Here is a 21,414-nt window from a genome sequence, read left to right on the forward strand (position 1 = left end):
TGAGAGAATGGGGATATTGGCGGGGGGCAAGTAGGTGGACAAGGAAAAAGACAGAAAGGGGGAGGGTTGACAAAGCTAAACCTTGCGGCGGTCTCTCCGGTTGGACTTGCAGCTGAGTCATAAAGCATAAAAACAGATAAATAAACATGTTGCTGAGTATGTTGCTTCGCCTCTTTCAATGTCACCCACGACGAGAAGTTAACAGGATGTAAAAAGAGTCAGGATGTAAAAAAGAGGTAAATATGAACTTTGACCTAACACAGGCGATAACAGTATTCTTGGCAGGATGATGAACAAGAAGGCCTGGAACTGAAAACATTTCAGTATACAAAACATCATAACATGCAGTATTTGGAATATGAAATTATCCATTTTAGTAGCAGAATCCTAAACAGAAATTTCTGTCATATCAAGGAGAATCCATTATATTTTTCTCAATCATTAATTCGGTGTAACTTCATATCTGATACTTGGTTGAATATAGAATGATGGAAGCACTTTAAGCTATAGTGTTATAAGATGAGGTATATGAGCAGAAAAAAAACAAAAGTGGTGGGGGAGTGGCTATGGAAGTGTGGGGGGAATCAAAATTTCAAGTGATACCCAACATGACAACAGCATTTGATAATGTGTTGGAATGTGGCTCAATTGAAATCGGCAAAAAAAAACAGCTACCCGTAAATGGAATCGTTAAGTGTATCTACAGTATAGAGACTGGTTTTAATATTGTGCTTTGATTTATATAGCGCTTTTTTTGGACACTCAAAGAAGCTTTACAAAGTAAAAGACAATGACAAAAAAAATAAAGGAAACAATAAAACCACTACAGATAACAGAATGAAAGAAAATCTATTTTCAACAGAGAAGTTCCAAACATTGGCAGGTTCTGCTACAATGAACTTGCCAAACATGGCCAACCTAAAGGGTTGTATTTTAAAAGAAAAAAATAAAATTGTGGCAAAATTTAAAATGGCAAGTGCACAGCATTGTTTCTCACCAGAGTACAGTAAAACACATTTGTTCCATGGGTCTAACAGACAAGCAGGCATATTCCCACTGACATGTTAATAACAAGGCTTGACAATAAAGCTCTATAAATTGGTTAATTTCAAGATTCATTTACAGAGTGACATGCAATTTGGTGGGCACATTTATCTGTCTGAAAGTAGATATACAGTAGATTGTAAACTTGTGTGTACTGGAAGAGGACTGGAAGAGGACCCATGATTACAACCAATTTTAATCATGGGCTATTTTGGCCAATTATATATATATATATATATATATATATATATATATATATATATATATATATATATATATATATATACACACATCCAGTCAATCAACCAGAGTCAAGTGTAAGTGTAAAAGATATTGTATATGTGGGTCATTCACGTAACCAACCAGTGATGGACATGGGAACTGCAGCTACAAGCTTTCTATGCAGTTGTAGCTGTAAAACATTTCCTTGAAATGCAAAATATACTGCATGTATACTTGCATATTGTTTACTGTGCTTATCCTGATGTGTGCTTATCCTGATAACTGAATTTGCTAATTTTCCTGGTCATGTTATGACATGACAGTGTAGGTATATTGTCAAAACTTATATCGTTGTTGCATAAACTTCCGATGGGTTCAAAATCATGTTTCCAGTTGAGGCATTAAAATTAAAGCACGTTAGAAATTGTGAAATACACAAAGGTTTTAAAAAGACACTTGGCTCAAATCTAACTTCAAGTTAATGAATTGAGTCTCATCTGAAATTCGAGCTGAGGGATGTATACTTCGCACATCTGCCTGTTTTGAGTAGATGAACAGGCTCCCTTTTTGTTCTCTTACTCGCTCTCAAAAATCACTCTCCAAAAAAATCTCAGCACTACTTTCCATGTTTTCTCTGACCACACTCGCTGCTGAAAGACTTAATTTTTGCTTTTGTGACTTTTTGTTGTTGTTGTGCTCCCACCAGTGCTAATTTCCGCCAGAAACCACCGGCGGCGGATTTATAACTAGCTTGAATATTGGGTTCTCAACCATCCGATCACCACGCACATGGCATAACCTGCTGTAACAAGCCGGCTCTGCAGAAGCAATAAGCCGGCTCTGCTCCTTGCCAGAAGGCCAGGAGAACCACACAGGGTGGTTCTGACGAAGCTCCAAGACCGCACGGCGTCCGAGCCACGAAAACCCTACCAAGCTTTTGTTTTCTTGCTTCCAGCTGCCTCCTTTTTATTTTTATTTTCTTTGTCTACAAACAAGTCAAAGTTCCTTCCACCTGCTCATCACTTGAGAGTCTGCCGACCAAAAGTAAGTGCCAATCTCATGGCACACCACTTAACAAAAATGTCACAAAAAGTATATATCGCTGGCGTCAGGCCAAAGCCATCACATTTTGGTGAATTTCATATTTTTTCAAAAATCTGTATTATTGGTTAGTCCACATGCGTGGGTGTTATTTTTACACATTACTGACCAATCTAAAGTGGTGAAAATGGCTTGCTCTCTTTCACGAGTCAATGCTAATGGTAGAACAAACTGGCTGTTTTTGGGGTCTCCCGAAAAGTGACTATTTTGGAGGTACAAAGTTTTGGCCCAGCGCCAGCAATATACTGAACTAATGATGACAGGGTCTCAAGTTACTTAGTAATTTGTATTTACTCAGTGTGGAATGTGGGCCTCTTCAGTTGAATGCAACGCTATTATTCTGTTGTACGAATGGCAACAGATGGATACACAGGTTAATTGTACTTTTGCCAGCTAAACGTTTGAAATCCTTTTGCCGCAGGTTGTGGAAGTTTATTTAATATGCTACATTTGCTCCGACCCCGATCCGGCCGCGCAAGCCCTGCGGCCACCCTTGGACCATGCTCCAGTGGCGCAAGGCCTGCGGCTGCCCTCCAACCCTTCTCCGGCGGCACAAACCTTGCAGCACTGTATTTTTGCATATAAAGACTCTGTTTTTCCACTTCTGTGTCCTGTCTGCTTCCGGGTCGAAATTTTGCTCCTCGCATGAAAACGAGCCCTATTAAAGGGATACTTCATATATTTGGTCTATAATGAATTTGATAACTTGTTTTTCACAGACAATTAACACCTTTAAAAACACATTTTGATACTCGACTGAAAATGACATCACGTGTTAACATGTAATTTCAGTCGAAAGCAAGTGGAAAAGTGTGTTTTTTTAGCTATAATAAATGAATAAAGGAAGTTATCAAATTCATTATAAGAAAAATGTTAACCCTTTACCCTGAAACTCTGAAAATTGACAAATTAGTAAAGTATCCCTTTAAGAGAGATGATATGAACCCTTTTTGTGGAGCCAGAATGCGTTACGACTACGCAATAGTCGTAAACTAATAAATTAATTGTAACGCATCACATTTAACGTATAATAAAAGACAACAGTGTTTCAACTATGGAAAAAAATAATGAGATTATTCTGTTAGTGGAAAAAAAAAAAGTTACCTGATACTCTGCCATAATTCATTATTATTATTATTTTATATTAACTGCATATTTAAAAGAATAAATGTAGTGATCTAAATGCAAACTCTAAAATAATCAGTTTTAAGTAAGGACATTTAATCCTTATAGTCAACATCAGTCAAAATCATTACTTTCAAAGTATGCAAGCGTTGAAGTAACATGGCCGAGAAGTAATTGTTTATCATACAAACCACAGTCATGGTTTCATGAAACAAAACGCACACTCTTCCACACAAACTCATAATACAAGCAGGAACAAACCTGAGGAAAAAGCAGCATGCATAATTGTAAAGAATTAAGATACTCCTGCTTGATTATGAGAGTGATGGGGATTCTTCTGAGTAGATGTTAATTTTATTTCATGAAACCCTGACTGTGGATGATATGATAAAGGGTGACGGATGCACGCACGGCCACCCCTCACTGAGGTGTTGTGTCACCCTGGCCACCCCACAGAAAATTGTATGGCTACCCCCCTAGCCAGATGTAGATCACAAAGACTGGATTGCTCCAATTTTGGATGATGATCATAATAAACTAATCTAATTTACTAATGTTATAAACTCATGATTGACAAAAACAAATGTGTAACTTTGCTGAACGGAGTCTGAGAAACCAAGGCTGACAAGTAATTATTAGATGTTAGCCAAAATACTTTGCTGAGAGAAGAACACACACAGGAGAGTGGCAGTTCCTAACTGCCAATACTTCATAGAAAATTATGTATGTGGTGCATCGCTTGTAAAATCTCTGTGTTTGCGGATTTTCCAAATGATTTTGCAAATCCCCAAATTAGGCAAGGCGGAGGACAAATATTCCATGAATTCACTATTTTTCTATATAGTTGCTTGACTGACAGAATGTTAAGTGCAACCTGATGCAGAGGTTTTAACAAGTGTGCCATGCCAAATCCTAGTTGGCTTGCAAGAAGCCTGACGCTGACTTAACTTTACATTCTTTTGACATGGATTTTAATTAAATCATTTTTCTAGGTCAAATTATGCTTTTCTCTGTCCAGTTATCCAAGTGGCATAAGTCTGAAGGAAGCACACTCACTTTTAGGGCGTGCTTATTGCACAAATCCTAGCTGTGAGCTGTATACAGACGGGCAGCTGAATTTAAATTCTCCCCAATTAATGAGGAGAACATTTACATTAAACGGTCATATGGGAATATTTATTAATATGGAGATGGAACAGGCCGTCTGCTAGCACACCATGAACTACTTGATATCTTGGGGGATTTATCAAAGGTCAATTTTTCTATGTAGTTACTTACCCTTATAAATGTCATTCACTAAGAATAAACTACAAAAACCCCAGTAGCGGGCAGATGACTCACATTCAGAAGAGAGCATAAAATGTGTCCAGCCCCTAATAATGTAACTGCCGTGATCTTGCCTAATACTGTACTGTACAACTGCACAACAGGTATTTGCACCAATTATACGTGAATGTCACTACTGTCTGTCATATACACTTATGTCAGTAACGCGTTACTCAATAATAGTAGTTGTCTACAGTATGGAGTATAGGCAGGCAATAATAGTAATCATGTGCACCCAGAGGAGGTCTCCCTCTGATCCTCGTCCGACCACCGTCGGGGTACCTCCACCCCCGGGTATTCCACGGGAACCCATTCTGCCTCACCCGTTGCGCTATGACAGGGAACCTGGAAGTTGCAGTCACTTTATCCATCAGTGTGCTCTGATTTTTGATCAGCAAACAGAAAGCGGATTTGATGACTGGGCGCTGCGCAGTATTTTCCGCCACATATTGAGTTCCGCCGACGAGTTGGCTGTGCACGATGAGTCCGCTAACCTAGAAGATCTCATAGCATTGGCCATACGATTGGATAATTGAAGACGAAGAGAACTTGGTCTGGAATGGGCCAGATCCACTTCAGGGACAAAGGTGCCAGTAGCCGGTTAGGATTGGTTGTTACGTGATGCATCAGTTGCTACACAGTTGCTATAGTCCTTTTATGCTTTGTACTTCATGTCATATAGGCCTGATGTCTGACAGTTCATAAGCTTGATTTACTGAGTGACACATCACGTCAGTACATCAAACCTTTGAGTGAGAATGCAAACTTCTTCCAGTCCAGCTCTTTGTTGTTACTTTGTATTTTCGCTGGCAAAGACTTTTTACCCTACTTCTGTGTCATGTCTGGATATGGGTCCAAATCCCAATCCTCACGTGACATCTTCACTTTAAAGATTCAACACCTACCAGGCACTGACAGAGCTTTCTGATACTATCATTTAATCAGTCCTCACCCCTAATTTAGTGAAGAGAGCTAATGCAATATCAAAATTATTATATTATCATACTACTCAATTTCGCAGACAATCACATTGTAATTGAAACACATTGGCATTGAAGCTGGAGTATGTAGTACTGAAGCTGCTAGCATGTTTTGCATGTAGCCACACATCAATTGTTCCCCGCCTTCGCATCTTTGCCTGTAGAATAGCCACCAGTCCAATAATGTGTGTGCATGATGCCACTGTAAGGCAGGTACATTGCTAGCACGACTTATTTATGATTAGGGCTGGGGATCGATTCGGATTTCCAAAATCGATTTGATTTGATTCACAAGGGCCCGGTTCGATTTACAATTTGTGTTTTTTAGAAACAAAAAACTTTTAGAACTCTGCCTTCAAGCTTGTTGGCGCTGATTTCAATGCTTCCACCATGTTGTTTTGATACGCTACTCTCAAGTAGCGATAAGATCTTGCGTGATGCCCGGTGTCATATCAATTCATGAGAAAAGATGTATCAAAACATCATATCACTTGACATGAAGTAGAGAGCTTTCCATTTCTTTCTAATTAACTTTTATAACTGGCCTTTGCCAGAGCCTCTGTGTGTCCCCATGAGCCTCTGTGAGCTGCCACACGCTTGATTGATGCACCCCCCAGTCATGCATTCTGTCCATACTATCTCTGATTGGCTAGTTTTATTCTTGACTTGATAAGTTAAGAAAGAATAATCAACAATTAAATCAGAGGCATACAGGGCTGGACTGGCACATAAAAATATTGTCCCTGGCATTTTGGCACGTATGCGCGTACAACTATGGATATGGATGGTGATATCAGGCCCGCCTTCACCATTCGGCTTGCCTGGGCTGGACTCCAAGGGCCTACATGAGTCAAGGGTCTACCAGATTTAAAAAAAAAAAAAAAAAAGATTTTTCTCTCCATCACTTTTTTACCTTTTTGGCATGAGTTGACCAACCTGCAGGCAATTCTGTGCAGCGCCATGGCCATAATTCTAGTGTGAGCCAGGGGCGGGCCTATCAGAAATATTACCATACTGCTATACTATACTATATTTAATGCTTAGCCCCAGGGCCTATGAGAAGATAAATGTGACCCTGGATGGTATGATGAACTATAACTTCTCAACGTTGTTTGCTTGTTATGGTGTGAAAATTGACTATGAGAATCAAATGTTCTATTCTGAAGACAGATTCTTATAAAATTTGTATTCACGACTCCTGAACACCGCTGGCTACCACATAGCTCTGTCACTGATGTTGATTGTTCAGTTTGCTGTCTATATTACAAATGTATTATGGGGTTGCTCCCTTTAAATTGTGGGTCGGTCTCTTGAGGAAAAATGGAGGAAAATATTAACTAAATTGCACCGCATCAGCCCCGAAAGACATCGGCTCACCAAGCATCTGCCCTCTATGCTAGATGGCCAGTCTAGCTCTGGAGGCATAAAATGGGACCAAAGAGGGATGATTTCCCCCCCGCAAAAACATTTTATTTTAATAATATTCTACTGTCAGGTCATACAATTTGAACACATGATACAAAGTGTTTTTTTTTTATTTTTAATATCACTGCAAACTCCACCATTATAATGAAATGAAAACATGTACATCTTCCATAACATGCTATATTCGTGAAAGAAATTAATATATGTGAAGAATTAAGTCATAGTGAGGCGGCTTTACACAGGGACGTGACTTGCTTACCTCAGTACTGCTTGAAAGGACATTGGCATCTCAACAGCCAACCAGAAAAAATCCAAATTTATATGGTTTTTGGAGCCAAAGCAGCCAAATATTTAAAGCAAAGTCCTAACAGACTGAACCCCCATATGTGCCAAGTTCTCTGAGCTGAGAAAACTTCCAAAGTTGTAACTGTTGTGGTTGTGTTATTTCATATTGCTATTTTCTTATAAATGCAAATACAATGTTCACAAAGTTTGAGTTTTCCTCTTTAAGTGCCCAACAAGAAGAGGAAACACTCTTTATCACGAGTACTCGAACATTAAGCACAGGTGCGGAGCCATGCCCCTCCCCTACCTCGGCCAGTCAGACCACATCACCCTGCTGCTCAGCCCAGCATACAACCCCCCTCAGACGCATATCCAGGCCTGGGACTGAACGATTTTAGGAAAAAATTGTATTGCGATTTTTCTGACTGATATTGCAATTTCGATTTGATTTGCGATTTTCTTGAAATAAAGCTTCAGTGCAATTCACAATGTACAGTAACATTTCCAAACATGACAGCTAGTACTCTAATAATACAAGGACACAAGGAGGTTTTGTGAGTGAGGCAGTCATTTTTCAAGTTTTTAAAAATGGTTCATATAAGTCAAGACCTAATCTACTACTTGCCGTCAAGTATATGTGTAAGGGAATTCATGTGTAATTGTGTACCGGTATTTAAAAATGTTTTTAACCCAAAAGAGACTTAACAGGGACTGAGAGATCTGGAATATGTCCTCAAATTGATATCATGGTATTAATTGAATCTTTTGGTCCTAACAGTAATGGTGGGTGTAAAAATCATAAAGGGGTATTTGTGTTTTTTAAATGTGATAATGTAAATATTTCCTGTTAAAATGGGTCAGAAAGTATCATATTCATTCTTCTCTCTGCTTCGTGTCATTCAAATTTTGCATTTTCATGTAAACGTGTCTGCTTGTTTTCCTTTAAAGTAATGAAATCTATTTAGCAAGAAATCTTTGTCCCTTGGCAAAGCTAAATTGATTCAAAATTATAATTTTAAGACCTGTTATTGTGTAGATTTCAAAACTCAGTAGTCTGTGTTGCAAAACAGTGCAAATAACATTGATGATATATATACAGTATATTTAATATACGTTTGACGTCGCGCTCTTCAACATGGCTGACGTTTGGCTGTCAGTCATTTACGTGTTCCAGTGTTGGAACATGTGCTAAAATGCTAATGTGACTGTTGTCTTATTTTATGTCTAGATACGTTTTAATTGTAAGACACATTTCTGTTCATAGCTGCTGACTTCCCCTTGAAGGGCACTATGGTCTCTTGCAGTGTCATGCTTTTACATTGTAAGTGTTTACAACCTGTGCAGGCCATTTAATCAAACGGTTCTGCGAGCCGAATGTAATTGGGTGGTGACAGTGTGACACATATGATCTAAGGGCTGACTTGGAGCTAGTTACAAAAAGTAGTTATACCATGTCATTCCTGACAAAACTCCTTTTAAGTCTGCTTTTCCATGTATCTGGGTCATTTCAGCACACTGATAAGTGGTGCTTGCCCTCCCAGAGCAGTTTTGTGGGTTTTGTATATGATTAAGAAATGTGATTGAGACAAGGTGTGATGGACAGCCAGCGGCTAGTTGTACCTGGAGCCAGAGGAAAAAGATCAACAGCAATTGTAACAAGCAAAAAAAAATCACAGACAGACAGTCCATGCTGATGTGGGATACACACAGACTGACAAACGGGTCAAAAGCGTTTTCCTTCTCTTACAGTTGACCTCAGCAAATCGTCTCTTAAAGATTAACCATCGCAATTTATGAAAAGTTTTAAATGCAATGTTACACAGGATGGCCACATACCTGTACATCCACTGGGCACACACACGGGACGGATTTATTTTCTGTAACTCAGTAATATTTAGGTTTACGTCTTGTACTAACACTTCCAATTCCATCACTTCAAACCTAATTTTATGCTTGCGATGCTCTCTCAAATTTTCCATGGTGACAACTGCCTGCAGAGCTACCTTAAATGTAAAACCTACTTTTAAATCTGGCAGTTTCCACCACTTTTACACCCACTGGCAACAACGCTGTCGTAGCAAACATACTATTTGGGTCTATTTGGGTAAATCAGGCACAGTTGATTAGGAAAGTGTAGATTTTTACAATACAATACAATACAATTTCATATATATAGCACATTTCATAACAGCTAGAGCTGTAACAAAGCACTTTACAAACAATACAATAAATAAAAGAACAATAAAAGGCTGTGATACACGTATTAATAAATATGGATATAAATAATATGAAATATAGATAAAAATATAAATAAAGCCAATAAATGAACACAAAACACTGTATACAATTGACACCAGAAAAGAGCCGAAAATTTCAGGTCTGATCCAAAGCCAGAGAAAAGAAATGTGTCTTCAACCGGGTTTTAAAAATGGACAGAGAGGGGGCTTGCCTAACAACCAATGGGAGGTCATTCCAGAGGGAAGGACCAGCGACAGAAAAGGCTCCATCCCCTCTGAGGGTCCGCTTGGTCCTCGGCACCTCGAGCAGCGCCTGGTCCGCAGACCTGAGGCTGTTTTCCTGTCTATTGTATATAGTGTTTTATTGATTCCATTTTGTTGTATTATGGCTATTTTGTTGTTTGTATGTAAAGTGCTCTGTTACAGCTCTAGCTGTTCTGAAATGTGCTGTATAAATAAAATTGTATCGTATTGTATTGATGGTAGTCATATAATTAACAGTGTGACAATGATTACAAGGCATCGGTGCCCATTTCAGTCTGAAATGCTCCCACACTTTAATTATTTTCTTTAATTATTGTCTTTTTTAGTCATTTTTCTTTCCCGCTCCGTCAACTACTGTACAGTTGCCAAATCAACGTTTCTTTTTTGTATGAGGCGAATGTGAAAATGCAAAAGACCAATGCAGCTCAAGTTTGAATCGGTATACCGGTACGTTTGCTGTGAGCAGAAGGGGTGAGAACAGTGTGCGATTGTGCATGCACGCAGCTTTGAGGAACACTGTACACCGCTGTGGACTACAAGCACTGCAATAATAAGCATATGATCACCTGATCAGCGTTGGGAAAGCTCCTTTTCTATGGGAACTAGGTCAAAGTTCAGCTCACAGTTTTTAAGTTGTTCAGTTCATAGTTTATGATTAAACTTTTTTTTAAACTAAGTTCATCGTTACAAAAATGAACTAGTCCATACTTGTTTTTTTGTTTGTTTTGGGTGGGAAGTGATCCGTTTCAACTTGTTGCCATTTCTAGGTGGGTGAATCTAAATAATGAATTGTAGTTCTTTGTGAACGAATTAACAAACTACAAAAAAAAACATAACTATTAACAATTTTTTATGAAAAAAACGGCATGCTGGGTACTACTTCCAACTACACAAGGCTCGAAATAAAGGGTTTTACATATCTGTTTAAAATTGCATTTTGTGCCTCCACAAAACACAAAGAAACGCATAACTGAGAAAAACAGAATTTAAAATTTTTCCTACAATTGAATCGCGGAGATGGTCGTACGGGGTGGTCTGCAGGTCAAGGCGAGATCATTGCTACTCAGGCCGCAGCAGCTAGCTCTCAATGAGCTTCGGCTGCCTAATACTGCTCATAAACACGTTGCGATTTCACTCCTATGTCAGTAATCATAGTCTGCATGGCGGCAAACAAGACACCTTTCTTACATGTATCACGAAAGGATTACGAGGTTTAATTAACAGAGGGAAAGACGGAGATGTCATCTTAATTGCTAAGCTAAATATTATCATGAAAGATGGGAATTACTGTACGTGCTTGGCTGACCGAGTACACTGCACAGAGCTCTCGCTGGAACCGTGCTAAAGTGGAACGTGTCCAACTTTGAACAGACAATATCATAAGTGTCTGGAGAGAAATTTATACGAAATAACAAAATAATGCTACACACACCGCAAAACAGGAAATGATTGTTGTGGTTGTTAAGGTGTCCCCATACTTGTCAACCCCGGGCTGTGCTGAATCTTACAAAAGTTGTAATTTGCCCGTACATTTCTGTATATACACAATATCTATTTTTAACCTATTTATGGCTCAGTGGGAGAGGTGGGGGAAATGGAACGGATATTTCTATATATAATCTTACAAAGTGTTTATCGGTCAACAGGAGGGGTATTTAGGGGGAAGCTTTGCTCGTGAAAGTCGGCCAAAGTTTGCAGTCGGAATTGCTAATGGACGCTCCGGATTACAGCCGAAATGAGCAAGACGAGATCGGTCTAACAAAAAACGAGTTTATAATTTTTTTTTTTTCCCGTACAAAAATTGTTATACGGCGTACACAATTTGAAATGATCAAAAAACGTTTGTTTGAAGCATTCTGAATCATCCTATCCTCAGAGACAACCCTCCCATGTTTAAAGGCATCTTCAGTGAGTGGTGGGCAGCCTCCTGATTATGCTGCAGAGTCCGCATTGTTGCATCTTCTCCAGGCAAAGATGTGGTGTTCTTTCCATTATGTCCAAAAAACTGTGGCTGACTTAAAGACTACAATAGAACATACCATCACTTTTCTTGAAAACCAAGTCATGAAATTCAAGGTATTCTTTATGAAATTTATTTATCATTCAGTTGCACCCTAGACAAAGGAGAAATTGTCTTGGCTTTGGATAATGTTGTGCTCCAAAGTTTACATTTCCTGGCAGACTTGGTCAAATATTGGCATTCTTTCTATAGAAAATATGACAAATATTATAATGAATGAATGAATGTGGACTATTTAATTATTTGCTTTTTTGCTATATTTTGTATCATGATTGTGCTATTTTAAAATGCCACATAGTTTCATTTGAAATCCCATTAATAATAAAATGTGTCCTCTTGATCACTCATGTTTTTGTTCAAGAATGGTACAACCATCTGACAAATTCTGCCAGGGTATGTAAACCTATGAGCACAACACTACATCCATTTGACAATGTTGTTTTTTAAATGCATGAATTAAAAGTATTTTTCCCACAATGCAACTAAATTTTCACTTATTCACAACAATAAATACAATAATCTTAATATGATAAATATTTTCATATAGTTTTTTTCCATATACAAACATATACATGTTTTACAATGCACCACATTCATCACATTCTGCCTTGTTTGTGCCTTGGAAAATTAAGGACAGCAATTTTCCAAACGCCTGTGTACTGTATTTGAATTTACATATGCAGTACATGTACAGTGCAGTACGTTTACTACATTTTTGGCATACTCACATCACAATACTTAGCATAAAGTTGAGTCATTGCATTGAAAATCGGAGCACATTTTAATTTTACATCTCAAATTGGATGAAGTGCTCCAGACCGTTCTTTCTTTTTCTTTCTTTTTTTTTGCCAGAAATGATTTGGATGGTATTATGTAATATATCACAGAACATTTTTGATAATACTGTACCCTGCTTGTTTGTGCGACAACTTGATGCTGGGCCACATGATAACTGGCTCATGCTTTTTGCATCATGAACATTTCAGCACAATATTGACATGAGAAAACGCTTGTTTTACACGGATACATTCTTTGTCAAGCGTCAGAAGTAAAAAAGAAACAACAATGAAATAACACACGCTGCAATCACATTGTAGACAAATCCTCCCGTAGTGTAATTCTCTTCACATTCTGACTAGTTAATTAAGGGAATCATAATATAAGAATACTTGATTCTGTATATTAAAATCCTGTTTTGTGGTTTTTATATGCATACAACCCAAGTCCTGATATGTATGTTGTGAAAACAACAAGTGTTCTAGTTTTCCCACAACCTCATGCACCTCTGGACACGCCCACATCAATTTGTTCCTGTGCTTATTGAGTGTTTGAATAGCCAACGTAGGAAAAACTGCAAACTACTGTGCGGTGGTTGGTTGGCGAGAGAAGGGGTTTCATTTCTCATGTGAAGTCAGGGCGAGAAGACATGAACATTTGTCATTTTTCTATACTCAACTTTCTAGACCATCTTAGCCCATCTATGCCTATTGGAAAATTTATAAAATAGCTGTTATTAACTGATTAGGGTTGTGCAGACAAAATGAACAAAAGAAAACGAACATTAGTCAGTCTACTATAGTCTTTTCATTTCAAACCTAGCTTTCCATAAAGTATTCCTCAAACTGTCAATTTTGTACTGATAAACGTGTTAATTTCCATATGAAAGCATACTACACGTTCTACTGCAGGCTCGCAGTAGAACAAATAGGGACCCTTTTTTTTTTATCCGACATTCTGGTTAGCATCAGCTTCAATGCATATCAAATAGCACGTACGTTTTTATATTTGCAAGTGTGAAATCGTTCACATGTACAGGTCACAGTCAACGACATACCTTGATCTCACCGTACAATAGATCTGAATGATTTCAGATTCGTTCCCCTGATTGGTTTCATTTGATTCAACCCCATCTCTTTCCACTCTGTTGAACTAATTTGCTTTGTAGAATATATACATGACCAAATAAACAAGACGTGTATAACAAGCAAATGCAATGGAGGGCAGCCAGTTTAGATTAAAAAACATATTTTGTGCTATTGTTATGTCAAAGGAAAAATACAAAAAATATATCATATACTGTATTTAGATTAAAAAGTACTCTACCATAAATGTGAACTGGTGTGACACCCAAGCAGGAAAGTACAGTTGGCCTATTTGAAAAGCCATAGTTTGTAGACATCTGATAAAAGCAGTTATGTTCAGCCTCTCTTCCTGAACAGTTAGTTCAGAGAGAGCAGTCAATAAAACAAACGATTCAATTACGAGCTGAGAGAGAGAAAATGTCAAGTGCTTCTCAAGTTCACGTCCAAACCCAGCGGAAACATCACAAAAGTGCAATCTGCCCTGAAAACAAGATGGGATTTGTGTTGGCGTGGGAAGTGGTCTTGCAAGTGTTCTCCTCCATTACACATCTTTTTGAGCTGCTATGTTCGGAGTTGTAATTCTCGTGTTTCTTATGATAATCACTTAGCAGCTGTTCCACTCTTAAGATGAGTTACTGCAAGTCACCTGTATGCATTCATAAAAAGGAAATCTCTCTAGTATATGTAATATATATTTAAGAACACTTCTAGTACAGCCTTGCAAAAGTATACACCCACTTGGCTTTTTTTTATACCCATTGACAACCTCAAATGTAAACGTCTTTTAATCTGAATTTCATTCGATGGCTCTGCATAGCCCGGAAGTGAAATTAAAAATACATATATGTGAAAATGTTTTTTTGAAAATAAATGAAAACAAACATTATTGGCATGGGCATATGTGTTCACTCCCTTTGTTATGAAGCCCCCCGAATAAGCTCTGATGCAACCAATTACCTTTAAAAGTCATATAATAAATAATAATAATAATAATAAAAATGTTACACAATCTTTGAATGTACATACACAACTTTTATTTTGGCCCCAGAGGCTGCAACATCTAAGTAATAGGCACCACTAACCGAACATAGCCATGAAGACCAAGGAACTCATCAAAGGAGTCAAAGATGTAAATGAATGAATGAATAAATCCATACAATCTTTGATGATCCCAGAACCTAGTTGTTCAAAGGTAGTTTGATCGGAATTTAGGATAATGGATTGGATCAAATCTTGAAAATGGATTCTGAAATTGGATTAGATCACATAATCCAATCTTGGTTTTAGTCAGTTAAAACATAGTTGAAGGTTAAACACGATTTGGGACGAAATCGCGTGACATAACCTGCGCTGATTACAGCCTAGCACGCGTTTTACATCGCCAGTGTAGGAACGGAACGCGTTCGTAAAATGAGGACTCCCTGTATACTCACGTACACACATTTCCCATACATTCGCCTCTGCTGTCCTTGTCGACAAGAAAAAACATTAAAACTGTTGGCGAATGTCTGGAGAAAGTTTGGCGAACGTTTGCGATCTTCAACGAACCGTGACGTTAGCGCGCATTTTGTTACCTTCGCACTCGTTCGCCCCTCAGCAGGATAGGAGTTATTTTGATTTTCGTGATGTCCACCTGCATGAAATGTGCTGAGACTTTGCCCCCACCGAAGGCTGTGCATAGGCACACTGCTGAAAAAAGGCATGTTTATTTGTATCTACCTATTCATATCTATGGGAGAGCTTAGGTGGGATGCAAGCGCCTTTTTGGACTATTGGCACAAAACCACGCTTTTAACAAGACTTTCATCAGGTAGTTTTTTTTAATGAAATATTCCTTGTCAGTCATAGCAACACAGTGATAGTGATTCCTCTATTTTGAACCCTTACTCCTCTCTATTAGACGAGCTCAGTGTAATGGGTGTAACTGGGAATGGATGCACTGACAAATGATCTGCTTGATTTAATCGTAATTAATGTATTCAAGTCCCACCCCTAATATACAAATATAGATAATTTCAATTAGAGGTTGGAATGTAACAAAATCAGGAGATAGCCAAGTGGGATAAAAACTTTTGCAAGGTACTGTATTGTGTCTGTCAAAGTCAGCTGGTCTCTTAGTCTTAAAATAATTCTGTTTAGATTATAACCATTTTAGTGCAACAAGGTTAATTTTAGATCTGGCAGCAAAGATAGACAGCCAGCAAATAATTTTACTTTTTAATAGTTTGCAGGATACATTTTTTTAAATTCTTAGTCTTGACAGGTCTGTACATTTCTTCATTTGTTTTGGTTCTTACTGAGGCATTTCATGAAAAGTAATACTGGCGATGCACTGGCACCTTCTCATTTGTTGTTTTTGTCCATTATGTTTGATTGTCTGGTTAATTATCTCCATTTTAACAAGTCTAAGAATAATGAATACATTTTTTTTTTAAAAATTAAAAACAAAACATCACCAAAGGTATGAAAAACAACATCTTTGCAAAAACCAAACAAAGATACAAACTGCCCACCTCACCCAGAACACCCACCACATACACAAACTCATCTTAAAAACTTCGCACAGCTGCAGAGTTGCTGTTTTTGGATGGGATAGCTACCTGATTTGTTTGAGGCCAAAATATGTTGGCATGACTCCCTCTGAATACTTGTTGGGCATAGCTAATAAGAGCCAGCTCTCTCTTTTATGAACACTTTAACACTTTCAAAGCATAACATAATATTTAAATAACCGAAAGCCCATTTAAAAAAAATTAAATTACAGTGGATACATTGCTACATTGCATTGCTATTGAATGAATATTACTAAGACTGTTATTAAGTTTGTATTATTTTCCTTTTCATTCAAAATTGTGATTTTTCCAAGAAAAGCAAATCCCTAAGTCTGTCAGAATGTTGCTATTTCACTACTTTTTGTCACAGTGCAATTAATCTTTATTACAATTCAAGATTTGTAGCTTATTTAAATAGATGACTAAGGTTTGACTAAGGAATCTGATTGTTGCTATCTTTTGTCCTGAGGTTTTCCGATTGAGTACATAGAGAATAGAACGGATGTTGTGTCACAGTGTTTTCCTGGCGACGGCTGACTGACAGGTGCTGACGGGTGCTCGGTTGCTTCCCTCAAATGACTTTGGCTGACATCTCGAAACCAATGCAGCACAAAGGAAAATCCTCCTTTTTACATACATTTGAGGCATGCATCAATAAATATATAAACCAAACACAGCACCAAATACATTATTCTAATTACATTAAAGGTAGTTTCATGGAGAGCTCTTCGCTCTAAACCATTTCACAAGTCCTCCTAAAGTTGATCTGGAATCTGATCAGATCGTTGCATGTTTACATTACCTGATTTAACTTTGATCCACTTGCATGTTGGTTGTTGCATGACTGGAGCTGTGTTTGGCAGTACTGTATCACATATTTGAGGCGTTAGATAAGTTCTTAAACTTTGGCCTTTAAAGCCCTGACCTGTTTTTCTCATCAACGAATGTTTGTTGCCAACTGTGCGCGCCTGTGGGAAGTGTCTCTCTTCCAGTGTCTTTTCTTCCCACTCTTCCTTCGCAGTTGCTTCCAATGTGCGAGTTCAGCCTAGAGGAAGTCACTCTGCTGCTCATTGGATAGTTGGCTGACAGCCACTTCGCTATGTTGCGACCCCTGGAGCATCGCGGCAGTCTGCTGAGGGCCATAGTCGATACTGTTTTCCCTTGGAGTCGTAATCTCAGGGCAAGGACAGTGTCTGCATGTGCCGTGGTTCTCCAGTAGCCCGTTGGAAAACTGCGTAGAGTTACACTCTTCTTTGTGATGAGGTTGCCGGCATGTTCCCTTCTGAGTGGAGTTGTGCTGACACAAAGAGCCGCAGAGTGACCTTCGGCACAGGGCTACGTCCCGACAAAGAGACTTGCGGAAGTTGGGCTTGAAAACCAGGTAGACAATAGGGTTGTAAAGTGTGGAGGACTTGGCAAAGATAGCGGCCACTGCGAAAGCCATAGGTGGTACGCTTGAGGGGTTACCAAACGCTGCCCACATGGACACAATCGCATATGGACTCCATGCTGTCAGGAAGCCAATGCAAACTGCCACAGACAGCTAAAACCAAAGCAAAAAAAAAACATGCAAGTTAACAGAAATTTACATAAACTACTCACAAAATGTTAGGGATTTTGACTTTCAAATGAAATCTCTGGATGAACCTAAAACGTTTACAGGTAAACTTAATTTGGCTGTCTCTAAACTTGAATGCACATGTCCTACAGTAAAGGGTTCCTCTAAAGTGAACCTAAATGTGTCTTGTAAAATGTACACACCGCAGACAAGAGTGTAATTAACAACCCAGCCAAATTTGAATTATTAAACCAATCACAAAGTATCTAAAATAACCATAACCATTTCAGCTCTCGAACACTGGCTATGTTTACATGGACAAAATGTCTTTAATCCGATCAGAGTTCCGATTCAAATTGCACTGTTTTCATGGACACTAAAAATATTGATTTGATTAGGACTTGCACGTTCATGCATCACAATTTCGATCGAAAAAAATTTGACATGCGCAGATTGACCAAATTTACCGGAAATGGTAGAAGAAGAAGAAGCCGTAGCGACTTCCGTGTCAACAAAATATCGCTCTGTCTATTTCTACTTTAAAGGTCAGGGTGCAAACATTTTTCAGAGTCTGTTAAAATTCATATTCTCATTGGTAATAGGTTTTATAATACATACAAGTCACTTCCTGCAAGTTGTCAACCACAGATCAATTATAAAATAGCTGTTACTTACTCATTCCGAGTGTTTCCGAACCTCATGGAAGCTCGAGGAATCGTGGCTCTAGCCACTGGGAGTGACGTAGATATAGCTAAACCGCTCGCTACACCATAGACTGTACAATTTCCATGCGCTACAAACACAGCACATTCAATGGCGAGCGATGTTTTGGAATGAGAGGATTTTGAAACACACCAGCTGACAGAAGGGGGCGTTATTAGACCGTTCATAATTAGTAGTCAGTGAATCCTCCGGCTACTGTGATGTCACATCTCCAGAAAAAGCCGAAGATGAGGGGGCGCAAGATTCAAACGGCAGACGACGCATTCTGAATTGTATTTAGTGATTAAACTGCTGTCTACCAACGACCTAATCACATTTTCATGACAGTTATGCATTGTAAAGGGGGTTCTAGAGGGCTACAGAAAAGTTTTCAATGTTTGCAACCTGACCTTTAAACAATTGCATTATTTTGCATATTTTTGTGCTGTTACGTAGAGTTAACACTTCCTAATGGAGCTGCAAATGTACCATTTCAGTCTTGCGCCTGCCATGTCTTTCTCTCTGCTCTGCTTCTACTAGCTTCCGGGAATAACAGAAATGTGTTTACTGACATCACAGACATGCGCGGTAAAGGCGGCTTGTTCCGAAATGTCAGAAAAAGTGTTTTCATGCGCGCCAATCGGATTAACAATCGACATGAATTCTCCTTCGAGATACAATCTTGATCAGAATGGGCTTGATCGGATCAGAATATTCCGAATGGGGTGTGTACATGAAGCATTTTTATTCCGATCAGGCATTTAATCCGAATAATTTTGTCCATGTAAACATAGCCAATGTGGGCGTGTCTACTCAGTGCCCCGCTCAACTGTCAACTGTCAGTCAAATACCACACATCTTTCTTAGGCATAAACATCTCTACTTGTTTGAGCCGCAAAAATGTATCCATCTAAAGCCTCTCGCTGGTGTCGGGCGGAATTCTCACATGTCCAAAGTCATCGTCATTTCAGGAGAACCCACAAAACAAATGTTTGTTCAACCATTAACATTGCATCATCAAAGAGAGCAAGCAATATGAAATTGACATAGGAGGATTCAGCCAGCAGTTTACTGGCTGGAATATAAATATAGTATATGTGCATTCGAAGATTTACAGTTCAAATTAAGTCACCTGAAAGGGTTATAGTCGGTGGTGCACATAACCGGTATGCATGAGCACTGGGAATTGAATATTGCAATCCAGTTCAAGTCTGTCGTCACGCTTTTGCACACTAATAGGTCAGGCAAGCCTCAATTTGAAGTCAAGTCAGTCAAAATAAAAGCTATGTATGGCATTGATATCCATGTACAAAATTACACCTTTCATTTTATTTTGATGTTAACCTCACGGCGCATTACATAGTAGACTATGAACAACCGTTGTGGCCGCTTCACTCGGCTGGCTCCCCGTTAACGGCTACATTTGTGGAGAGATGGTGGCCGAATGGATTGCAGGAGGGCCACCGGCGAGACGGTTATCTCCATGTCGCAGTCAAAATATGTCCAAATGGCAAAAGGTGTCCGTGGGGCAAAAAAAAGAGTGGACACCGGACGGCACCCCAAGAGAATTGTGCAAAGTAAATTAGCCAACCACAGGGTCCCATACTGCAAATCAGAGGTGGGCAATTCTGAATTTTCGAACAGGCCATACACCTCAATTGTGTTAAGTATGAAGTTAATGTCTTTTTATTAAACAGTAAATTATATTGCTTTAATATGCTGCCATTGTGTAGCCTTGATACATGTTGTTGTAATTAGGAAATAAAAACAAAAACAAAAACGTTTATTCAGTTACATTAAAATGACGTAATGTCTACACATATCAATCATAAACCTTGCCCAGATATAACATAAGTCTCTAAATTCATCCTTGAAGTCGGTGGATATGGAAAGAAATGAGCCCCTAACAACAATCTCTGGTGCTCATTTGAAAACCATGCCCAAATTTGTATGTGCACCCCTGGTTATAGTGCATTTTACTTGGGTGGGGGTGGCGTGTTAGGGGGTCGGATGTCATCCAATAATTTCAAAGACCAGAATCCCAGACTTTTTATGAGTACTGCATGTGCAGTGTGAGAGCACATTGTGTAATGAATGTTGGAAACGTACCTTAATAATAAGTGCATGTGCATTGGTGATCTTGTTCTGAGGGGACATGTGCTGCTGCACTGCCTGGCGGGAGCCGCGGACGGTCAACAAGATGAACAGATAGGACAGAAAGATGACAGTGCAGGGAACAATGTAGCAGAAGAAGAAGAGGCAGATGATGTAGCTCATAGCCGAAGAGTTCTCGCTGGGCGCGTGCCAGTTGATGCAGCATGCCGTACCGTACGGCTCGGGCCCGTACTCTCCCCAGCCCAACAGTGGCCCCACAGCAAACACGGCCGCGTAGCACCAGACCCCGGCGACCAGAAAGCAGGCATGGCAGTAGGAGAACTTGTTGCCTGAGGAAAAGCAAAACAGAGTCTGATTGAAAAAAACAAGTCTCACGGTCAGACGAACATAGCACAGTACCCAGTCTTGTCAGCTGTGTTCTCACACACATGGGGAACAGCGTGTGCTTATGGGGACATGTATGACAGGATGTGGGGAGGACATCATAACAAACTCGTCATTTAAAGCTCAGCAAAGCGCAAATAATTACTTCTTATTAGTATATCAAGCGTTACGGTCGGAAGGATGATTGACAGAGGAAGATAAATAAAGGCAAA

General features: G+C 39.0%; 1 protein-coding gene across 4 annotated transcripts in view; it reads right to left on the minus strand.

Moving 5' to 3' along the window:
* Positions 1-12,127: 12,127 nt before the first annotated feature.
* Positions 12,128-21,414, minus strand: part of opn7b (opsin 7, group member b) — a 60,727-nt gene continuing 51,440 nt past the window's right edge. For all 4 annotated transcript variants that reach the window (XM_086030551.1, XM_086030569.1, XM_086030544.1 and 1 more), the window contains 2 exons: positions 20,813-21,147; positions 12,128-17,986 (listed from right to left, as the gene is read on the minus strand). In XM_086030551.1, coding sequence (XP_085886677.1) covers positions 17,489-17,986; positions 20,813-21,147 — 833 coding nt within the window. In that variant the 3' untranslated portion in view covers positions 12,128-17,488. The remainder of the gene's footprint in view (positions 17,987-20,812; positions 21,148-21,414) is intronic.

This window comes from Filicampus tigris, chromosome 1 (assembly GCF_054856515.1).
Source record: "Filicampus tigris isolate MCC_2025a chromosome 1, RoL_Ftig_1.0, whole genome shotgun sequence".
In the NCBI taxonomy this organism is placed as follows: Eukaryota; Metazoa; Chordata; class Actinopteri; order Syngnathiformes; family Syngnathidae; genus Filicampus; species Filicampus tigris.